At 52.3% G+C, this 23,649-nt stretch overlaps 1 protein-coding gene across 4 annotated transcripts in view; it reads left to right on the top strand.

The window, feature by feature from the left end:
- The window catches only part of Cdh23 (cadherin related 23), a 331,360-nt gene that overhangs the window by 209,583 nt on the left and 98,128 nt on the right, over positions 1-23,649 (top strand). For all 4 annotated transcript variants that reach the window (XM_038342224.1, XM_038342222.1, XM_038342223.1 and 1 more), the window contains 9 exons: positions 343-470; positions 4,966-5,038; positions 6,617-6,733; positions 12,006-12,118; positions 12,975-13,082; positions 18,684-18,873; positions 19,205-19,350; positions 21,600-21,819; positions 23,289-23,441. In XM_038342224.1, coding sequence (XP_038198152.1) covers positions 343-470; positions 4,966-5,038; positions 6,617-6,733; positions 12,006-12,118; positions 12,975-13,082; positions 18,684-18,873; positions 19,205-19,350; positions 21,600-21,819; positions 23,289-23,441 — 1,248 coding nt within the window. The remainder of the gene's footprint in view (positions 1-342; positions 471-4,965; positions 5,039-6,616; positions 6,734-12,005; positions 12,119-12,974; positions 13,083-18,683; positions 18,874-19,204; positions 19,351-21,599; positions 21,820-23,288; positions 23,442-23,649) is intronic.

The following is a 23,649-nucleotide window of genomic DNA, read 5'->3' as shown; positions in this document are numbered from 1 at the left end:
GGAAGCCTGAGGTGGCTAGAGTACATGGAGGAGGCACATTGGATGAACCTCACTGTCCTGTGGGCAGGTCTGTGTGGCTACCTCCCAGCCTTTCATTGAGGGCCTAGTCTCCATCTAAAGAAATAGGAAATGGAGGTCTCTTCCCCGGCAGCAATGTTCTATGGCGTCCAGAGGATTGATGGCAAAGTTGCCTAGTTAACACAATAGTGACCAGTAGGTGTGCTCAGCACAGAGCCTAGCGCTGGCAGTCACTAAACCAAGGAAGGTTCAGGACCCAAGGGTAGACTCTGCACACAGGCAGCTGGACTCTGCTTGCTAAGGCCCTTGTTCCTGCTGTTCCAGTGATCAGCGTGAGCCGCCCACTGGATTACGAACAAATACCCAATGGACTGATATACCTAACAGTCATGGCCAAGGATGCTGGCAGCCCGCCTCTCTACAGCACCGTCCCTGTCACTATTGAGGTGTTTGTAAGTATCCAGGGACACTGACCTTTCATTTCCAGGGTAAGGACTGGCGAATGCTTCTTGGAGGCCTCACCTCTGCCTGTTGGTAAAGGGCTGTGTCCCCACGGTTGCAACTGTCCTAAATCCTGCTCCCAGCACGTTGTACCATTGCTTCAGCTGCAGTGGCGGCTGTGCGTGTGGCCAGAGAGACCTAAGGCCCTGGAGTTCAGTGAGAGATGAATGGCCCTGCTTTGACTCTGCATGAAGCCTTGTGATCCACTCTGGGGAGATAAAGAGGGGGATGGTGGATGACCCCTTCCTCAGAAGTCACATTCCATGGAGTCCAAGGGAATGATAGGAAGGTCGCTGTTCCTCTTCCCTGTCCCTCTTTGCCCCTCTTCCTTTATCCCTCCCTCCCTCCCTCCCTCCCTCTCTCTCTCTCTCTCTCTCTCTCTCTCTCTCTCTCTCTCTCTCTCTCTCTCTCTCTCTCTCTCTTCTCGTTCTCTGGATATAGAAAGGGGCCTGAGCGCAATCCGCTGCCTGTCTGACATGAATATCAAACACACCTCAGCGCTTTCCTGTCTGAAATTATCAGTGCCTGAATCCATCTCCGCACTGGCTCATTTGCCATGTGCCGCTCCCCCAGCCACGCTGGGGACACAGCATGGCCTGACAGCAGAGCCCACAGGTCTTCTCCTGGGACCCCACTCCCCAACACACACCTGAGCACACACTGGCCTGGCCCCTCCCTGTTTGCAACAGAGGGTGGGTGAACGTGGGTGGGATTGCTAGCACTCTGGAGAATTCAATCAGGCTATCAGCTGGGACATACCAGGTGGAGGGTGTGTGGGACACCAGCTCAGGAAGCTCCCCACAGCCTGCTTGCAGCTGACCTTCCTGTCACAGCCAGCTCCAGGCAGCCTCTGGGGCAGCCTCACACCAGTCCTTTAATCAGCCTGAGGCTGGGACCAGCTTCCTAGCAGACAAGTCTCGTCAGGACAAGAGACACTACTTCCTGACTGACTAGGGTGGAGTTGAGGTGATGAGAACTCACAGTGGTGCTTGAGAAAGCTTCCGGGGGTGGGCACATGGGAGTAGGATGCTGGGGTAACCGGGAAGGGGTCTATGCAGAGATAGGGACAGCTCAGGGACATTCAGAGGGTCAGGATTTTACCTCAGAGAATGACAAAGGAGAAGTGGGGTCTCGTGGGAGTCCTATAACACTGGCTTATCTTGAACCCACAACCTTCTGCCTTAACCCAACGGGGTAGCACTAAAGAGCCAGAATGTGCCCCAGTAGTGATGACCCCGTCTAGCGCTCATCACATGGCCTGACCCCGACCATGCCTCCCAGCCTGGCCTTAGTTTCCCCATCTTGATCATAATCACCAACCCGGCCCTCCTCAGAGTCACACATTGACCCACATTGACCTTTGACCCACCCAGACTTCTCTCCCACCCACCATCCCCTGTTATGCATTCTGTCTGCATCTGAGGCACATGAAGCCTGGGGAACAGAAAGGAGTGACAGATACTGTGGGGCCACATCCCCAAGTGTTTGTACACTTCCTGTTGTACAGTTTCTTCTAGGCCCTTGGCAGAGGAAGCCGAGGTCAGTGGAGAGAAATGCCCCTGCTTCCTTATGCTTACCAGTGACCAAGCTGGAAGTGAACCCACACCTGAGGAACAGCTGACCTGACATTTTTTCTCTCCATTGTCACAGGCTGGGGAGATTAAGGCATCCTCACCCACTGAGCCCAGTACTCTTCAGAGACCCCACCCCTACCCCGTGAATAGGATTAACTGAGCCAGTGGTGTCTTATCAAATAAAGTGTGGTTCTTAGAGCTCATGCCTATAACCTGAAAAGCTAAGGCAGGAGAATAGTCATGAGTTCAAGACCAGCCTGTACTACATAGTCGATTCCAGGCTAGCCTGGGCTATAAATTGATACCCTATCTCAATAAACCAAAATAGAGTAAACAAAGCGCAGTTCTCACCTAGTGGTCCTGATGAGGGCCAAAACTCTGCCCTCTTGTGACCCCCTGCTGGGATGGACTGTGGACTGTTGCTGCTTCCTGTTAAGGGGCCACAGTAGGCATCACCAGGCTAACCCAGACTCTACTCTGCTGTCTGAGACTCACTGAAGAGACCTGACATGGCCTCTTTCTCTTCTTGCCTCAGCCCCTCTTGGGGACCAGAGCTAACAGGAAGTGGAAGGCCAAGAACTGGGCTAGCCTTTTTTCCATGCTGAATGAAAGTTTGAGTAACAGCCTTCCTACCCCAATCCCAGGCAGGGGACGCTCCATGTTGGGGCATCCACTCTCCATTAGGCAAGCGAGTGAGCCCCAGCTGAACAGAGGGGTCCCCTCTTTTACTCCCCCTGATACTGTCAGTAGAGCCCTCAGGAGTCTGCACCCCAACCATCTGACAGCGGGAGCAGCCAACAACAAAGACAGGTGCCCCTGTGGCTCTGAGAGAACGGGCTCTGACTCCCAGGCAGGGCGTTTGGACAGCGTAGTCACTCGTGTCTAAGGACCACACTTGAAAAGGTCACCGCCTTCGGCTAGATTTTGCACGTGGGTGATTCTTAAGTAGCTGTCACTCTGCTAAGCTGCCTCCTCCCTTGGCCAAAAGGATTTTCTCTTGCCTGGAAAAAAAAATAACAGAAATAGCTTTCATTGAATAATTGGCGGAGGTCTTCCCATGCAGGCTTCCATGGGGAGAGGCGATGGAACACCTTCAGGCTTGGGCAAGGAGGGGCAGGTGAGAGGAGCCAGGTGATTCCTTCTCGTCCGCTGCTTGTTGGTTTTTAATAAAGAAGTCAAACTCGGTTTGTAGATTTCCCATTAGGGGACAATAAGCTTTTATAGAGGGAGCCACTGAATTAGAACTAATAGCGAGTGCAGCGCCAGAATCCAGGGAAATATCACCGCTAATAAGTTTCTGCCTTGTGCTCTGTCGCTGACATTCTCGGCATTGCTTAATGCAGCCGAGCAGAAGTCTCAATGTATGTGTGCACCCAAAGCACTTGAGCCCTCGCCAGGAGCCTGGGTGACTCCCAAGTGGCCTGTGGGGACACTGGATGTCAGGAGAGCCCCGAGGCTCCCAGTTTTTTGGGAAGAGAGTGAACCTGTATGCAGGACAGAATAGTGGACGGATTTGGGAAGACATTGAGTTCCCATCGATTCTGGGAACTCGCCATGCAGCAGGCTGAGGTTGTCTATAGTCCCAAGGAGAGGAGAGCCAGGCAGCTTTTGTCCCATCCCTCCCTGGCTTGCTCATGCAGAAGGAATTGTAGCAAAAGAGTTCAGAAAGAGTCCTCACACCTCCCTCCCCATTCCCTGAGCTCTGAGGATCTAGTCACGGGACCCACTGAACATTGCGATGTGGGGGGGACAGGAGAGGAGCACTCAGCCAGCTCCTGAGCTTCTCACCGCTCTATTGAGCTGAGGAGGGAAGCATGGAGCCAAGGGAGCTAGACAGTCTTCAGTGAAGAGGGCAACTGGGAGGAATTCTTGGTGAGCGATTGCAGAAGTCGCTGGCTATGGTGAGAGTCTCGAAGGCAGGAAGGCTCGCTCCTCTGATGGAGGAGTTTAGGGAGCTAGTGGAGGAGCTGTGGGCTGCACCTGGCTCTGGTTCCCAGCAGGGCTCATTCCTACCTGGTCCAGTCCCCGCAACCAGGCCCCCCCCCCCCGAACTCTAGCCACCGCAGGGTGGGCCAGAGGAAGACATGCTCCAGAACTGGCAGGTGCCAGACTGCAGGCCAGGTGGGGACAGAGGGTGGGAAACTGGTGTTCATGGGTAATCGGGGTGTCTGTCTAACCCCGTTTACAGTCAGTCTAGGGCTGGAGCCTCGACTCTGGGAATAGTCTCAACACTGCCCACCCCTGCACACTTTAGCGTCTTTGGTGTCAACTTGCCTTTCCCCCTCACTTTTTAATTTAAATTTTTTTATGTGAATGGGTGTGTTGCCTGCATGAATGTCTATGTGTGCCTAGTGCCTGTAGAAGCCAAGAAAAGGCATCAGCTTCACTGGAACCAAAGTTCTAGATAGTTGTGATGCTGGAATTGAAGCTGGGCCCTCTGGAAGAGCAGCTAGTGCTCTTAGCCACTGAACCATCTCTCCAGCCCTTTCCCTTCATCTTAGCAGAGTTTCTAGACCCTTTCTCTATGTCTTGACTCACCTGGGAGGGAGGGTCAAGTGGACACTGCATGGAAGCATGGGAGCATGTTCTGGAGCAAGCTTGGAGTGCAGCTGGAAGGCAGGAGACAGGGAGCTGTGGGCGAGCTGATTGCTGTCCTATTTAGTACCTGTCTCTGGATCCCATACTATTCCTTCCCAACCCTAGCATATTGTTCAGTTTCCTTCAGCATGACCCGCCAGAGGGACTGCTGGCCTTCACAATCCCTAGCCACTGTTGACGCCAGCCAGCCCAAACAGACCCCTTGGTTCCCACTTTGGACAGTTGGCCAGGTACCTCCGAGACACACTGATGGATCTGTGTGCTTCCCTTCCAGGATGAGAATGACAACCCCCCTACCTTCAGCAAGCCTGCCTACTTCGTTTCTGTGGTGGAGAACATCATGGCAGGTATGGCTGGGGTGAGGGCAGAAAGCCCTTAAACAGGCAGCTGCAGCCTTGGTACATGTGTTTGTGAGACTTACAGCCTTGTCAACTTCCCAGGCCTCTATGACAAATCAGGGCTGTCTTTGGGGACGTCTGGTTATTGCTACTACCATGTGCAGAGCCTCCATTGGGCATTGAGTTGTCTTCACCTGCAGCCAGTTCAGCGGGACGAGAATAACAGATGATTAATTATACAGTCTTGATGAAAGAATCTGAGTTTGGAAACTTGGTACCATGAGGCAGGTCCCAGGAGCCATGACTTTTGGTGGGGTGATTTTGAAGGGTGGCCTTGAAGGATTTTCTATATAAGCCCAAGAATGGAAGACCCAGCGTGAGCTAGCGCCACAAGCTCCATGTGTGGGTTCCTTTCCTTGGGGCAGGCTGACAGCTTCTCCTTCCCCTCCAAGTGTGCTGTCCTCGGGGAACATGCATACCACAGAGATTTCTGAGCAGCGATGTAGAGGAGGGGATGTCCTGAGTATCCAGGGCAGCTGAACTTAGAGACAGTTGAAATCGATATAGCTGGAGCTGGGGTTGCATTTCCAAGTTTCAGGATCTAAGCAGAACCTCCAGGTATCTTTCTAGTGTCTGAAGATGAGTGACTTGGGTGGCAGGCTGTGCCCACCCCCACATTCCTGTATCCAGCATCCCCTAAAGATTATCCATGCTAAAGGCCAAGAGGATAAAGCCCTATCCTCCTGGGCATTCGGCAAAGGTCTTTGAATATGATGCCAACTCTCTTTCTAACTCCATTTCCCTGGAACCAAAGAGCACACATGAAGGCCTGGCCTCCTGGAGGGGCCTGACTGATCCATCCTCTCCATGGAGACGGCTTGCTAGTCCTCCTAGCTGCCACCAGTACCTGGCACCTGTATACTTCTCTCAGGGAGCATTCCCGGAAGCCACACAGGCAGACCCTTGTTGGATTATCTGCAGAGGAAGTGGCTGAGGGACTCTGGGAGCCACAGAGGTTTTACACAACCTCTGACTGCTCCCTAGAGCAGGAGGGTGCTGTAGCCCAGAGCCTAGGTGAGCATACCACAAGTCACTTGTGGGGTCTGGCCAGGACTGCAGGGATAGGCAACCCCTCTCTAAACCCAGGATCCTAGGTAGAGGGAAAAGAAGTGAAAGGCAAAGGTCTTCACTGGACATTAACGAGAAAATAAAGTCTTGTATAAATTCTGCTATGAATAAGATTTTTTTAAAAAGGACCAAAATTGGGTATAGTAAACGTAGAATAATTTAATTGGGCACTTGGTTTCTTTGAAAGCTGGTAGATCTGGGTGGGCTTGATCCGCAGACAGCCGGGCAAGGTCAGAAAGCAATTTGGGCTGTTGGAGGCTGGGCCATGTGTCTGGGGGAGGAGAGGACCCTATCCCAAACCCATCTCACCTCTGTGGAGACCTGAGTCCACTCAGCCCTGGGACACCCCATCTATCATGCTCTCCAGTTCCTTGAGGCTTGGCCCCTAGGGGGTCTGGGATGTGACTCCAGGGATTGGGGGTCAGAAGAGCAACCTCCTACCTCTCTGTCTTCCTAAAGGAGCCACAGTGCTGTTCCTAAATGCCACGGATCTGGACCGCTCACGGGAGTATGGGCAGGAATCCATCATCTACTCACTGGAAGGGTCCTCGCAGTTCCGCATCAACGCCCGCTCTGGTGAGCACCACCCCACACCCCAGACCTGCTGCTCTGTTCTGCCAGGCTGCCCTTCCTGGGCCAGTCAGGGACTGCGGTCTCTTCCCATTCTGCTAAGAGCAAATAGGCTTTGATTTTACCTCTGAGACATTCCCTTCAGTGTTAATCACCCATCTTACCTGAAGCAATCTCACCACAAACATGACCACCAAACCTTGCCTCGCAAGGGTAAAGAGTGTCTAGAGTTGTTTGTTTTCCAAATAGCTGACACATGCCACTCTTCAGGGACATGTGCTATCCCCGAGTATCCTCTGTGTTGGCTGCCCACTTGGGTCTTAAACCTGGGCTCCTCTTCATACACTCCAGTATCACTTTTGAGCTGTTGTGTCCACTAGATGGTTAGTATAATGAACCCACCCCAAATCAGCCTGTAGAAGTACAGGACAAAAATCACTGCTGTTATTTTCTTTTGTATATTCATCTGGGGCTCCCTTCTGTAGCTCCCTGTTCATCCTGGGTAACTCTAAGACTCTTTGTACAGCTCTCACTAACTTCCTCTCCTCCTGGAAGCTCAGAGGGGAAGTAGGTGAAAAAGACAAGAGCCCAGGCTGTTCAGCCATGCCTAGGGAGAATTGGGGGCCCCTTGTACTCATTTGGAAGGTGCTGGAATATAGGAAGAATAAAGTGTGGTCATCTTGGGGTCCAGGTCAGCTGCATGGGCATGCAGATCACTTTCTCCTAGGGGCTTATTTCTGTAAGTTTAAGGGAACTCTATATGCCAACAGGTCTATCCCAGACTCACAGGGACTCAGAACAGTGGGAACATACCACAGTGTGGGCAGATGTTCAGTGGATAGCCTTTCACATGACAATTCTAAACCCAGGTTCCTTCCATGTTGTGGGTCCACTTTCACTGAAAAAAGGAGAAAGCATACAAGGGACATTGTACAAAGTGACTCTGACTCTGACAAGCTAGGCCCTAAAGATGAATCTGTCATCCTCACACACAATACCTTGGCCAGAGCAGGCAGGGAAAACCTCACTGCTATAAAACCTGGGAGCAGAGTCCCTGCCTAGTGGTCACCCCTCAGCAACAGGTTACCCTGGGTATGGAGCAAAAACTCCAGGGATATTCCCATCCCTGCCACAGGTAGTCAGTATCCCAGCAGGACCTTCTGTTGTCCATGACTCCTGGATCAAGGTTGGCCTTACAACTCCTCTGTGCCCTTATTCTCAAAGCTCTGGAAGCAGATGACTGGTGTTGCTGTGTACAGGGACAAGGAGAGGAGTCACATGAGTCTCTCCTTCCACCCTGGGCCTTCCTCCTAATCTCAGAGTGTTCTCCTTGGCAAACCACATTTCTAGAAGCAACAGTCATGCCTCAGAATCCGCACAGGGTGGGTTTCATGAATCCCAGGGACAGCAAAGTGTTGCCCTCCTTCAGGGAAAAATGGTACAGGGTTTGCATACAGCCCACACATACCCTCAGCACCCTTAAGTCATCTCAATCACTAAGAACACCACATATGATGTACGTACTGTGTAAAAAGCCAGCACAGGGCTGGGACGATGTTACCGTGGTGAAGTGGTTGCTGTCCATGTGAGAATGTAGGTTCACATCCCCAGAACCCACAAAGAGCCAGGTGCAGTAATGTGTGTCTGTAAGCTTAGTGCTACTGCTTGGAGATTGTAGACAAAGATTGGAAAATATAGTTTACAGACGAGCCAGCCCGGGCTACACAGCGGCAAACTAGAGATCTTGTCTCAAACAAGGTGGCAAGTCAGGACTGACACCCAAACTTGCTCTCTCCATAAGTTTGCAGTGAGACATGCACAACCACATTTGAGGGTGTGCGTGCGTGTGTGTGTGCGCGCGCGCGCGCACACACACACACACACACACACACACACACACACACACCTGTCCCAGAGCTAGAGATGCCTCAGTTGGTAGAGTGCCTGCCTACTACACATGAAGCCATGGGTTCCATTCCAGGTGGGGTGGCATGGGCCTGTAAAATAGAACTCAGGAGGTAGAGGCAGGAAGATCAGAGTTCAAAGTCATCCTCAGCTACATAGCAAGCCCCAGGCCACCCTAGCCACAAGAGGCCTCCATCTCACAAAACAAACAAACAAACAAACTGTGACACACCATATTGTGTGAGGAATAGTGACAAGAAAAAAAGAGTCCCTCCGTGCTTGATCCAGACACGATTTTTAGAGTATTTTTGATCCACGGAGAGTTTAATCTGCAGATATGGAACCTACAGATGGTATCTCAGCACCATTTATTTTCTTACTGATTTTGAGCTATACGTTTTTCTCTGCTCCCCTCCCTTCCTCTCCCCTCCCCTTCTACCCTCTCTCCCATGATCCCCATGCTCCCAATTTACTCAGGAGATCTTGTCTTTTTCTACTTCCCATGTAGATTAGATCCATGTATGTCTCTCTTAGGGTCCTCATTGTTGTCTGGGTTCTCTGGGATTGTGATCAGCACCAACTGTCCAGCACGAGCTCATTTCTCTTCCAGCATCACCCCTAAATTTTCCAGATGAGGAAACGGAGGCAGAGCCTAGCTAAAAATTTGACTGAGGTCTCTCAGTGCTTGACCAGCTGACCCCAGAGCTCAAATGTTAAATTTTGGGGTCCATAGAGCTGTATTTGAACTATATCTTGCCACCCATCCACAACCCGCAGCAGGTTGGAGACTCCAGCTCCACCCTAGGGCCTATGGTGAGGACCCTGACATTTTCTGCTGCCTTAGCATGTGCTCTTCCCAAAGGTGGGAACGTTTTCCCCTGAGGTTCTTGGTCGTATTAGCCAGGCCTGCTACACAGTGGTGGCCTTAATTGAATCTAATTTCCCAGATGTGAAAAGCCATCTATCATGAATACAAGTTCATGTTTAAAACTTTGTACAGATTAAATTGTTCCTAGCCCTACCCATTCATTAATTGATACCACCCAGTGAGGAGCGTAGCTCCCTTGGCAGACCTTAGCCAGTCTATGGTCTCTGGCTGTGGCACCTTCATTGCCCTGTCCTCCAACCCTGGCTCCCTGCTCAACCCAGGACAGGTGACTGTGTCGGGGGGGGAGGGGGGAATAGCAGTGTGAGGGGGGCTTGCGGAACCAGCTCTCCCAATGCCCTTGTTTTAGGATAGAAGGAACCAAGCACAGAGATGTTAAGTAGCTTGCCCCATGTCACACAGCTCAGACAATAGGAACAAAAAGATGGGTACCATGTAAGTCCCCACCTGCCTTGGGAAACTCTTTCAGTCTATTGTATCAGTTCTCAACCTGTGGGTCATGACCCCTTTGGAGGTTGAGTATCAGATACCCACCATATCAGATATCTACATTACAATTCTTAGCAATAGCAAAATTACAGTTATGAAGTAGCAACTAAATAATTTCATGGTTGGGGGTTACCACAGTGTAAGGAACCATATTAAAGGGCCGCAGCATCAGGAAGGTTGAGAACCACTGGTCTACCGGAAGGAAATGATCAGTTTCTGAACAGTGGGAGTTTCACCTCTAGTTCCTTTTGAGACAGGGTCCCTCACTGAACCTGGGAACCTGGAGCTCATTGATTCAGCCACCCTGACTGGCCAGTGAGCTCCAGGGATCCTCCTGTCTCTGCCTTCCCCAAAGCTTTGGGTTTCCAAATACATGCTGCTACACCAGGCGTTAACATGGGTCCTGGGGATTAAACTCGGCTGTCAGGCTTGTGCTGCAGTTACTTCACCCATGGAGCTGTTCCCTAGCCTTGCCCTTTATCTTTGCAACAGCTCTGACCGGAAGGCGTTTGAGCACCTTCTGAGAGATGAGAAAGAAACTGAGTCTCAAAGAGGTTCAGTCTCCTCCCCGGGGACACCCATCCCAGGAAGGCTCTAAGAGAATTCAAATCTGGGTCTTTGTTCTCAAAGTAGACGCCATCCCCTGCAGCGCCGTCGACTGGGGCATGGCCAGGTCACAGTGATGTGCTCCGATCTGCTGGTTCACAGCTGCTCTGGGAATGCCACAGTCAAGGCCATGGAGTTAGTGACTTCGTATGACCCTGGGGGAAGTATTTATACCACTGAAATCAATAAGTGGCTTCTGTTTCCTTTGGGGAGCTGTTTGTCAAACACCTGCTAGTATACGATTACCGACAGGCTGGGAGATAGGCAACTCAGTTGGTCAAGTGCTTGTTGCACAATGTGAGGACCTGAGTTCAATTCCCAGAACCAACATAAAAATGCCAGGCACAGTGGCATGTGCTTGTCATCCCAGCACTGGGGGGACAGAGACAAATGGATCCTCGGGGATCACTAGCCACCCAGCCTAGTCTAATCAGTTAGTCCTGTGTCTCCGTGGGAGATCCTGCTTCTAAAACCAAGGTGGATGGGGAAGCAGCATTCAGGGCTGTCATTTAGTACCTTCACCATGAGAACACATGCATATGTACGCACACACCAAAAGAAAATAAAAGACTACCAAGGTAGCAGCAGTATCCCAGTGATGCCGGAGAACAAAGAAAGGCCAAAAGCAACTGACAGAAGTTGTAGTTTATTTTGAATGTGTCTGTTAATAACGTGTTTGCACACTATAAAAAAAATACAGATGATATTATTAGACCGTGGCTGGGGTAACTGGGAAAGTACATCATGACTGTTAACTCAGAACCCTGTTGGCGCGCACACTGTAGGTTTGCATGCCCACTCCTGTTTTAGCCACGAGCTAAACCACGTGTGACCTCCAGCCTGAGCGTCTCCCTCCTGCCACTGGTCCCGGTGGCTTTCTCCCTAGATAGAGCCTGGAGCTCTTCTGGGGTTTTCATGACATTGACTAAATGAATAACCCCCACAATGGCCCTGCTGTAAAATTGTCCTGTCATAGGTTTTCTTTTGGGCAGGTGTGGAAACTGAGGCACAGGGGACTGAAGTGACAAGATTGAGCTGATAAAGCCAGAAAAAAAAAATAACGTCAAACCTAAGCCGCAGGTGTCCTGTGAATGGGTCTGGGGCTAAGTGGCCCTCCTACTCTGTGAGGCCCTGTCCCATACCTGCAGAGCTGCCCCGTTACGGGGTACTGTTGCCCAGCTCTTGGGTCCCCTCTAAAACATAAGTGTTCTGCCCTCTCAGGCACACAGATGGGCCCACTGCAGTTGCAGAGGCTGTGGCCGCGGCTGCCATAACTGTGGCCAGCTGCAGCTTGCAAGTATGCCTCCAAGTCTACTTCCTTCTCCCTGTCCCCCAACCACCCACCACCCACGCCTACACACCATGTCACTCATCTCCCTCTCTGTCCAATAGGAGAAATCACCACCACATCTCTACTGGACCGAGAGACCAAATCTGAATACATCCTCATTGTGCGGGCCGTGGATGGGGGTGTGGGCCACAACCAGAAAACTGGCATTGCCACCGTGAGTACTTCCCTCCCCTGCTGGCCAGGGCCTTCCTCCCTGCTTGCCTTCAGGTTGCCTCAGGCCTCTGCATACCGTGCCACTCGCTAGCCCTCAGGGGAGGCCCAGAAGCCCATCAAGGCCTCCACACTACAAAGGAGCCTCAAGGAGGAGGGAGAAAGTTGGCAGGGGGTGGGAGGCTAAGTGAGTTCCTGGTGGCAGAAGGGATGATGGAGAAAGTGAGGGGCACAGGGGACCCCTAGGAGGGGAAGAATGGCGGTGGTGACCCATTGCTCTAGCCACATCTTCCCCGCTTCCTCATGTCTGCCTTGGGCTCATCCTGGAAGCCCCTTTCTTCACCTTGCCCCATGGTCCTCACCCACACTGGGAAGCTGCCCCATTCTCGCCAGGCCAGAGGATCTGGGCTGGAGTTGGCATCACTTGGTTGGAGCTGTTACAGCAAGCCCTGCCATGTGCACCTCTGTAGAGGCCAGCCCTGCTCATAGGAATCCCAGTCCAGCCCGTAAATAATTTACCGGTGGCACGTGAGCACAGAAATCACTTGGTTTGTGGCTGAGACTGGGGGGCTCAAGGGATTCTCTCAGATCCCCGACTGGGTGTCACCTTTATTGAGACCAGGTGGGTGAGAGAAGCCTGGGTCACAACAGACACCACATTCATTCTCTGCCCCGTCGTAGGACAGCACCTAAGCTTCCTCCTCAGGCAGGGACCTAGGTCCACTTTGTCCCTGACAATCTAGACTCTCCTTGAAACACTCAGAATGGCAGAGCTATTAGAACTAAGACCCTTGAGTATCCAAATCCTGCCCTTGCTCTCGTTGGCCTTAGCGGACCACAACACTCCCTGTGGCCCACAGGTAAACGTTACCCTCCTGGACATCAATGACAACCACCCTACCTGGAAGGATGCTCCCTACTACATCAACCTGGTGGAGATGACCCCTCCGGACTCTGACGTGACCACGGTAAGTAGAGACACAGCTTGCGCCAGGATGGATGCATTTCTACTGTGATCCCCTGGCCTGCCACAGGGACTCCTGAGCTTAGGGTTTCATTCTGAGCCAGCCCATGTCCTTTATGATGGAGTCACTACAGCCATTGGCCTGGTTAGCTCTGGCCCTTGTCAGCTCCCGGGGCTGCCTCAGCAGGGGGTTGAAGCTCACCCCAGGGATCCTCTGGCAGAGGATGCCAGGCATTCACCTGTCTGTCCTATGTGTAGCTGCTGAGTTCAGCATATGACTTTAAGTGGGAAAGGGTAACATAGCCAGAGACACTGGGACCCAGAATAGAATCTGGTTTGAAAAAAAAAAACAAACAAACAGCTGAAGACTGGCAGAGCCTATCCTACCCCTCCACCCCCCGCCCACGGCTTGCTCTACCCAAAACTCAGATTCACAGTTGTAAGCCTTTCTTCCCGCCACCTCTGAACCCCATTTAACCTCATTTAGGAAGGCTGGTCCCCAAATGTCTAACCAGCTGCCACCCAGCCAGTCCTTCATCGGACATGAATTCTGACAGCTCTTGGTAGCTCTGTTGATTGAACACCTGTCCCGTCCTACACGACCCCAAGGGTGCCTCATGAATTCTCTCTCATCTTTGTGATACCCTCCCCTGGCAGCAGGAGCCAGAGCTCAAGGCCCTTGAGCTAGTAAGAGATGGCACTGGGACTTGAACTCAAGCCTGAAGGTTTTTCAATAAGGACTTAGAAACTACCTGACCCAGCCCCTGTCCTCCTGTGGGCTCACAGGATACCTGGCAGAGGCCCAGGTCCTGAAGAACTGGAGAGTCAGGTAGACTGGGGCAGGGTTAGTAACCTTCTCATCAGGTTCTGAGAATCTACCCTACCTACACACAGGCGGCCTGGGGCCCTGGCTCAATCTTCAGTGTTCAACCTTCTCACTAGCTAGATCCTGAAGTGCCAAGGTCTATCTGGACCAGGTAGAGAGGACAGAAAACTGGAGAGAAGGACAAAGAGGGAAGGGGAATGTGGCCATCGCCTGCTTAGTGCTTCCCCATGAGCAAGATCTGAGAGGCCTTCAGCTGGAGCACCATGTCCGCTCCCAGAGAATCGCGTACAGCAGGGCAGGGTGGGTGGTTTAGAATAAATGAATGGGTTTTCAAAGCCTGACTGCCAGGGCTACAGTTAGAAACCTCTAGCTGGGGTTCTCGCATGGGCCTCTAGGGCGCTGGGTCCCGCTGGCACTCTCTGCTGCCACCTTGTGGACATCCTGGTGCTGGCTTGAAACTACTTCCTCAGAGTTCTCAATTCGGGATCCTAAGAGTTTCTGTGGAACACCTGTCTGTACTTGTGTTTCTGTGAAGTTCCCCCTAAAGGAAATTGAGAGGCAAGTGAGGGAGGTAGCTCTAGGGGAGACTGCAGAAACCTTCAGTGAGCATGGGCTTTGTGCTAGGCCCATGTCACCCTCGGCTCAGACTCACCACTGGCTCCCATCTTACACAGTGTAAAAGCGAGGGCCAGGCTGGAGAGATAGCTTGGTGGTGAGAGTACCTGCTTTGTGAGCATGAGGACCCAAGTTCAAATCCCAATACTCATAAAAATCTGGGTGTGGCTTTATACTCACATGCCTGTAACCCCAGCACTGTGACAGCTAGATACAGAATTGCGGGAGCTTGCTGGCCATCAGCCTAGCTCTAACTCCAGTGAAAAACCCCTGTCTTAGGGGAACGTGGCAGAGAGCAAGAGAGCAGGACAAATATCCTACACACACACACACACACACACACACACACACACACAGGCGCACGCACGCACACATGGAGCCTACAGGACCATCCATGGTTACCTTGAACAGACAGACAGATGTGTATGCCCCCAGACAGCATAACAGACACAGAGATGCAGCCCCAAGGTCCTCAGGAAGAAAAGAGTAAAATCAAAATTAAAAACTTGTTATATTAAATAGCTGCCAAATGTAATATGCAGCTTTTATAATTAAGAAATGTAGGGTTTGTAGACATTTAATTACATGGAAAGATGAATTCTAGGTTAGATTCTCTAGAATTAAGAGTGTTCCAGACTTGGTAGAATGCCCAGCTGTATATGATGCATGCCAAGAAATCAAGTGGCTTATACATTACTCAGGTTGGTCATAGAGAGTCATTGCAAGAGGAAATCACCATAGCAATTCTTTAAGTTTTGTACCCCTGAAACATACCTGTGGGTGCACAGCAAATCCTTTAGGAAGGCCCCAGGGCCTTGGGTCTCCTGCAGCCCAGGTGAGGCAGGGCTGTGGCTAGGCAGAAGAAAGGTGACTATATGAGAAAATGGTTGACAAAGGGACCAGGTAGCAATAAGGAGGAGGTGATATCAGTGGGACTGGCCTGCCTTTTGACCTACCTCCTGACACCCACCACATGCATGCACATACATGTGCACACACACACACACTAACAAAAACACATGTATACATATGCACACACGTACTTCTGCATTCCCATATATTAACATACATATTTGCATAAGTGCATATACACATGCACATGTGTGAGTGCACACACGCACATGCATGTTGCGCACACCCTGACCTTTCTGTTTCCTACACACCTCTCCCTGGCTGAGCACTGGCACAGCCCCCGACAAGGCTCTGTTTCCTGACCTCTGCCACACCTGCCCCCTCTATCTGTCCCAACTTAACATGCCACCTCTGAGGAAGGCTAACTGTGCCCCTCCCCCTCCAAAGTGGTTCCTTCTGAGAAGTTCCACACTCCAGTTGAACAGTCCAGTATCTGTTAAATTACCTGCTTATAAGGAAGACACTAGCTTAGTGGGTAACTGGGCAGGCTCTGGTAGCAATGAATCTGGGTTCTAATCCCAGCAATACCGTAAGTAGTCAGCTCATCTTAAACAAGTGACTGTCCCTCTCTGTGTCCACTCCAATTACCTAGAACGTGGGGCTAGTAAGAGTCTCCACCTGAGATTGCTGTGCGCAGATTCTGTGGGGTATGCATTTGTGTTGTGTATGTGTGTGGCGTGTGTTCCTGTATGTGAGTGTGGGCTTACATGCTGAGATCAGGGTCTCCTGTCATTCACACTGCACTCTCCAGTGCACGGGATTCTAGGGATCTCCTGTCTCTGCATCCATTTTGCCCCAAGAGTGCTGGCATCACAAGCTTTGGCTGCCAACGTTTTATGTGGGTTTACCTGAGTATCTGCACTCAGGTCATCAGGCTTGAGTAGTGACTGCTTTGCCTGCCGGGCCATCACCCCAGCCCCCAGTGTCAGGTTGTAATTAATCAGGATATCGGAAGCTTTAGGACCTGGCAGCTGCCACTCTCAGCAGTTGCTTCTCCACGCAGTCTCCTGGTCAGGGTCACTGTGGGGCATAGTGAGGCAGACCGTAGTACGCCTAAGCAGTAGATCTCAGATACTTGCAGTTTGCTGTGCCTAGCCACTGGGTTGGTGAGGTTTGCCTCATCCTCAGTCAGCCTCCAGCTCTGTGCCTGGGCTGGTTCTTCCTCATCTGGAGAATCCGTTGGTGGCCTGGGACCCTCCCAAGGGCCACTCTAGCATAAGCACCAGCCATGGCTCCAGAGCCCAACTTGATGAAAACTAAGGATTTTTCAAGAGTCGGTGGCAGATGAACTTGTACCCGTGTGTTCCTTTGCTCAGTGCCCTCAGATCTAGCAGAGTGTGTGCCTCTCTGGGCCTCAGTATGCCGGACATGTGGGCTCCAAGGGTCTTCCCGATGCACACACTCTAAGTTAGATGGCTCTCTCTTCTCTCCCTCCCCCCCCCCCCGCAATGAGCTTGGGCCCCACTCTCCCCGCTGCCTCTGTGGCCTCCTTCAAGGACCTGCTGATGGGCATTGATTTAGAGCCTTTCAACGCCCTCCAGCAAAATAAAGAAGAGGGAGAGAGAGAATTATTCCCCGTCAGGTGAGAGAAAAATGACAAGCGTGGAATGGGGAATAAATGAGGGGAAGTGGCGGGAGCCCACGGGCTTGCCCAGTGGGAGCCTCCAGGCAGGGTCTTAGCCTCTGCCCTCTCCCAGGCCCCCCTACCCACCCTGTGACCAGAGAGTGGCTGAGAGGCCAAGGCCTGTGCCTACTCCCAACCAGGGCATGGGGCAGCCACCTGAACATCCTCTGCAGGGGAGTGTCTTCCTCACTATGAAACTGACCTCCCATTCTGATGTGGGTTGTTTTGGCTCCAAGTCTGGGAAATCCAAGGGAAAAAGGAAATGGAGAAAAAGAGGCCTGACCCTCCTGTAACTGTAGAGACACACACAAACACAAGGGACACGTGCTTTCTCTGTCTCTCGGCAACTCCATGCAGCCTGGCTTGGATTATGCCTTGGAATGAACTGTCCCCTATTGTAAAACAGGATGGAGGGGCCCCACTATGGGGACTGGAGACAGGAGGCGGTATGGTCACAAGACAGTGAAAGAATCAAGGACCGGAAGGTGGGGACCCCTTTTCACCCCTCTGCTACTACAGGGCTGGGAGAGTGCAGGGTAAGGCGAGTCCGGTATGAGATGCCCATGCTGAAGATCTCACTGGAAAAGGAACTGCCCTGTAAGCCTCTCTCCCTGGCTCCCAGAGATGGTGACATGTGGAGCCCCTGGCCAGATATCTATCTGTTCTGGTCTAGTGACCCCAGAGACACCTCGGCTGGGGATTAAGCCAGAGCAGGGACAAATTCTGCTGCCAGAGCATAAAAGCTCACACCAAGTGAGATGGAGGAGCTGACCAGCCCTGGCTGTCATTGCCCCCGTGTCGTGAAGTTAATGACATTGTCCTGATGCAGCCCCTGGGACTACAGCCATCCTTTCTCCCTCCCCACCCCCTACTCCACCACGATCCTGTCCACCTCTGATGTCGTCATGGTTCTGCAACACAGAGGGATGGTGGATTGAGGGATGAGAGCCACTGCTGTCTCAGGACTGTGGGAGACTCCCAGAGAGCTAACAAGGTTACCCCAAGGCTGATGCTATGTGACCTTGAGTCTGGCTCATGCATCTCTAGGCTGTTTTTCCCTCCAAACTGGGACTCAGCTCATGGCTCCCTGCCCAGGCTTTGGTGTCACAGAGGCCCAGTGCTTCTCAAATCCTCCACCATCAGGAGTGCCGGAGGGAGAGAGAAAGGGCCTTGTGATGACAGACCCAGATCCCACAACTCAGATCCTCCCCAAAGCTCAACAAAGGTTTCCAGCCTTTCCCTGCTCCCAAGCCTAGAACTTCTGATCCCCCTGCTTCCAACTCCTGAGTCCTAGGAAATCAGTGGGTACCACCATCATCAGGGTATGTGGTACTGAGAAAGGAACCCAGCCAGGGCTGCGAGCACACTAGGCAGGTACTCTACCGACTAAACCACATCCCCAGCCTCCCTCCCTCTTTTATACATGGGGCAGCCAGACTTGAATAAGAAAGGGGCTTCCATAGAGTTGGCTGACGGATGAAGATGCCAGAGAACCCAGATTTTGTTACTGATATATCTCATACCCCTCCCCACTTCCTGTTCCTGTCAAGAGAGCCCACTTCCTGCTCCTGGACCTGGGCCAGGGACTTCGATGTAACTCAGTAAAAGGTCTGTTCCTTCCTGGGCAGGTGGTGGCTGTGGACCCAGATCTGGGGGAGAATGGCACCCTGGTGTACAGCATCCAGCCCCCCAATAAGTTCTATAGTCTGAACAGCACCACAGGCAAGATCCGTACCACCCACGTCATGCTGGACCGAGAGAACCCCGACCCCGTGGAGGCGGAGCTCATGCGCAAGATCATTGTCTCTGTCACCGACTGTACGGACTACAGCACCACCACCTCTGAGCTCCCCCATAGGCAGAGGCTCTTGACCTTTGGGGATGCCCCTGTGGGTGGTCCTCGGGGTCCTGGAGCCCACTAAGGAGGGTTATCTCACCACTAAGAATAAAATGGTGTATACATCCCAGATGTGACCCCCGCCATGGCACCCTGCAGTAGGGAGGGGTTGGGAAGGAACACATGGCTCCAACCCCTCCTTGCAGGGACACCTGGGACGGGAAGAGGGGTGTGTATATGCCTCCCTTTCTTCATCATTTTTCTCTTACACCCATCTTTTCGTCCCTGCCTCCTTCCTCCTTGTCCTTCCAGGTGGCAGACCCCCTCTGAAGGCCACCAGCAGCGCCACAGTCTTTGTGAACCTCTTGGATCTCAATGACAATGACCCCACCTTCCAGAACCTGCCTTTTGTAGCTGAGGTTCTGGAGGGCACCCCAGCAGGGGTCTCTGTCTACCAAGTAAGTGTTGCTCACTCACCAACCCCTGTGGGCCACGAGTCCCTGTGTGCTCCATGCTAAGCATTTTTATCAGGGCAAGGGATACCAATCAAGACCCCTAGCAGTATGTAAGCCAAGCAGCCTGGGACACCTGGTGCTGAGATGGTCTGGGAGACCCCTGGGGACAGAACCTTGAGCTAAGTCTGGAAGAACAGTCAGATTTGGAGAGACAGAGGTACTGTGTCACAGACGAGGATGAGGAGCGGGATCAGGCAGGAACAGAAATCAGGAGGGTGGATAGAATTCTGGGGATCTGACCCAGAAAGTGCCCCAGCATTTGGGGGTCTGGCCTCAGACTCCAATGCTTCAAGCTTCTAGAACAAAGCGTCAGACGTATGGCTCAGCATACCTCTATAAGAGCCCCCTCCTCCTGTGAGCCCCTAAGTGGCTCTGCACAGAAACGAGAGTCCTCCCACTGGGAAGGAAGCTTTGAAAAGTCTTCCCAACTTCCCATGGCCCAGGAGAAGTAGGGCATCTCTCCCTGGCCTGTCACCCTTCTGTTCTGGGAGGCCCTGAAGACACGGATTCAGAGGCTGTGATGTCCTACCAGGAACATCTTAGGAACTCTGCAAAAGCTTCAAGGTTAAGACTGTGGCCTTTTGAGCTGGGGTGGGACTTTCCTAGCATGAGCGAGGCCCTGGGGTTCCAACCCCAGGCCTCCTAAGAAAGGTACTGGAGTCCAAGCAATATGTGTGTACACTCCAATTCTACCACTATTGCTGTGTGACCCAGAGGACATTTCTTCAACCCCTCTGAGTCTCAGATCTTCTCGCTTGCGGGCTGGAATAGCTGTAGCACCTGCCTGGCTATGCTGAGGATATGCAGCAGGGAACCCACAGCAGCTGTGGAGTTTGTTGTATGTGGTATGGCTTATGCATGAGACAGTGGGGTCACTTGTCCCCATTCTAAGAAGGCAGGGCTGTTTTTTAGGACACCAGAATACAAGACCTTGGCCATGCCTACTGGCTCTCTGTGCCTGCCCTCTAAGAGGAGATTGATAAGATGTTTGATTCCTGAAAAATGGGGACATTCTCCCAAGATCCCAGCAGGGGGAGCCTCCACCTCCACCAAAAGCAGCCAATCCCCAAGGAGAAATCCCCAAAGGATGTAGGAGCAAGAGAATAACCAATCTTGGAAGTGGGAGGCAGGGTTGGCTCCAGGAGCGGAGGGAAAGAGAAGCCTCCTGGGCAGACTTTACAGGAGTCGTTCAGTGCCACGGGGAGGGAGGGCTACAGGAAATGGGAAAATATGACAGGGACACCTCAGACTCAGGAAGAGGTTCCTCCTACTTAAGCTGTGTGCCCCCCAGCCCCTCCTAGGACCTCAACCAAGAAAGAACTCCTGCTGAATGTGTATAAGGACTTTCTTCAGGGATTATACCCACCTAAAGTCAAAGCTGAGCCCCCCCCCCCACCATTCTGTAAGGCATTCAAAAAGCATGGCAAAGCCTTGTTCATTCTCTGCACTAAATGGGGCCATTGTCTTGCTCAAACCACAAAGCTCTCGTTTTCCCTATGGTCGTACATACAAGTTCTCAGGTGTGATCCTGTGACATTCTAGTTGTTCTGGGGTCTTGTGCTGGGGAGCTCACTGACCAGGGCTGGAATTGCCAGTGAGAACAATGTGGGACCCTGGGAGGGGCTTTGCCTGGCTTAACCACAGATGAAGTATACAACAGGAAGTCGTCATGTGGCTTTAGAGAAAAGTCTTGATATCTTTCTACTCTTATCTCTATTTTGACTCATAAAGCGGAGAGGGGATCTGACTCTGGAGGCTGCAAAGCCAAGGCCCAGGAGATAAAAGGGTCTTTAGGCTGAGTGATACTGCCAGTCGGCATCGCAAATTCTGGAGGATAAAGGAAGGCTCTGAACCGTGGCAAGGTGGATCCCAGGGCCTGCTGACAGCCTGGAAGGGCTTCCTAAAAAGATAGCAGGTCTTGAAGAGCCAAACTTGGGGGCCTGGATCTGGTCCTAGTAAATCCTTCCACCCTGGTCTCACTTAGTGCATTTTCATTGGAGATAATCTGAGAAGGTTCCAGTCCTGACATCCTGCCCAATGGAGGCTGCCCAGGGGACAGTGGCCAGCCCGAGGTTCACAGGGGATCAAGTGTGTTTGATGAACTAAGCTCTGGTTGGTAGGAAAGGAGAAGTTACTCCCAGGAAAGCATTCAGCCTGGCATCACCCCCTCATGTAGCCTCTCCTTCCCCCAGGTGGTGGCCGTCGATCTGGACGAGGGCCTGAATGGGCTGGTGGCCTATCGCATGCAGGTGGGCTTGCCCCGCATGGACTTTGTCATCAACAGCACCAGTGGTGTGGTCACGACCACAGCCGAGTTGGACCGTGAGCGCATTGCCGAGTACCAGCTGCGGGTGGTGGCCAGCGACGCGGGCACACCTACCAAGAGCTCCACCAGCACGCTCACCATCCGCGGTGAGGGATGCCTCCTGCTAGGAGCAGGGTCTGGGACAGTACCATCACTTACTACCAGCCCTACACTATCCATAGGGTACCTACCTGCTCCAGTGGGAAGCCAAACAGCCCCGTCCTGATTGTCTCTGCTATGTCCAAGATGCTAGTTGAGCTTTGTCCCTACCTGACCACTGCCTCAAAGCCCAGAACCCCACCAAGGCCTCCATCCCTCCTAATTTCCCATCACAGCATCTACAGAGAGGGCCAAAGCTAACCCTGGGGCCCCAGGGTTCCCAGCAGGCTGTCATCTTCAAAAAGCCAGTGTTTTCTCCGAGGTAAAGGAGATTCCCCATTCTGTGGGCATGGAACCGTAGGACTTCTGATGGAAGGGTATGGCTATGGTGGGAAGAAGTTAGTTAGGAGCCTCCACTCCCAGATTCTTCACCCCTTGGGGCTAAGTGCCATTGTGCTCACCTTATATGAAGGAATACAATCCCGCATCTACAAGGTCTTTAGCCCTGAGAAAGATGGAGACATTGACAGAGTGTGAGTAGAGGCAGGAAGGACCTGAGGAAGTACGAGCAGGACTTAGCCTAGCCTGGCCCTCCTGGTCCTCCACCCAGAGGATGTAGGGAAGCAGACAGGTGGCTGACCTAACGCGGACACACAGCCTGGTCCTCCTTAACAGAGAAAGGGACTGCAAGCATCTCAGAGCCAGCTGCTCGCCTGTCTGTTGATACAAGACTCCCTAGTAGATGCCGGGAGTCAGCTCGGGGACCCATTTCTCTACCAAATAATCAATAGGGAGTGCATCCCCTTTTCAAAGAGGACCCCTCCAAAGAACCTCTCTCCCGAGCTCAGGAAATCCACAGAGAGTGACAATGGCCTGTCACTTCTCCTGATGACACTACAGAGAACAGGGAAGTCGTCTCACTTGTAAGGATCACCCTAAACCCCATATGCTCAGGAAAGTGGGGGCCCGTGTGAAAAGCTAGACATACAAACATTCAAGAGAAATTAAATTTCTAGGAAGGAAACCCCTCGGAGCTGGATTCTTGCCCTGGGAGTAAACTGGGGTAGCTCTGTCTAAGACCACAGCCCTTCCCCTCTATCACTGTGTGACAGCAGAGAAGTTACTCAACTGCTCTGAGCTTCTGTCCTCCCATGTACAATGTGGCTGGTGATGCCTACCTCAGAATGACACCATGGGGGTGGCTGTGGACTGAATGAGAAACCCTTAGTGTCATTGTAATTATTATTGTTGCTGTTGTTGTTGTTGTTAAAGACATACTGGTCTTATCACGCCTATATGATAGTCGGGGATGGTGTGTGTGCCAGCGCCACTCAGCTTGGACCTTTCCAGCTCAGCCATCATACAGGACCCCTGGGCTCATAACCAGGCAGCATTGACACAGATGTCACCTGGAGCCCATGACCCCTTTGGAAATCTTTTGCTGCAAGGCCTAGCCTAGTGTCTCTTCTGCTTTCAGTGTTGGACGTGAACGATGAGACACCCACCTTCTTCCCTGCTGTATACAATGTGTCCGTGTCTGAGGATGTCCCCCGCGAGTTCCGTGTGGTCTGGCTGAACTGCACAGACAATGACGTGGGCCTCAATGCAGAGCTCAGCTATTTCATCACAGGTAGTTCCCCTGCTGCCCCGCCCTCCTGACAGGGACCGGGACCAGGTGGGGACAGAAGCGTGAAAAGGAGGCATGGACCTCTACCCTCATGCCTCCCCCAAGGACTCGCTCCTGGTTCTCAGGGAGCTTCAAGACTGAAGGTGTAGAGGGGAGGGGGTAAGCAGAGGGGACAGTGTTGACTGGGGTGTCCCTTCACCCCACTTCAGGG

The sequence above is a fragment of the Arvicola amphibius genome, chromosome 9 (genome assembly GCF_903992535.2).
Source record: "Arvicola amphibius chromosome 9, mArvAmp1.2, whole genome shotgun sequence".
Taxonomy (NCBI): Eukaryota; Metazoa; Chordata; class Mammalia; order Rodentia; family Cricetidae; genus Arvicola; species Arvicola amphibius.
The sequence above is the reverse complement of the archived record's forward strand: the minus strand, read 5'-3'. Positions and strand labels throughout refer to the sequence as shown.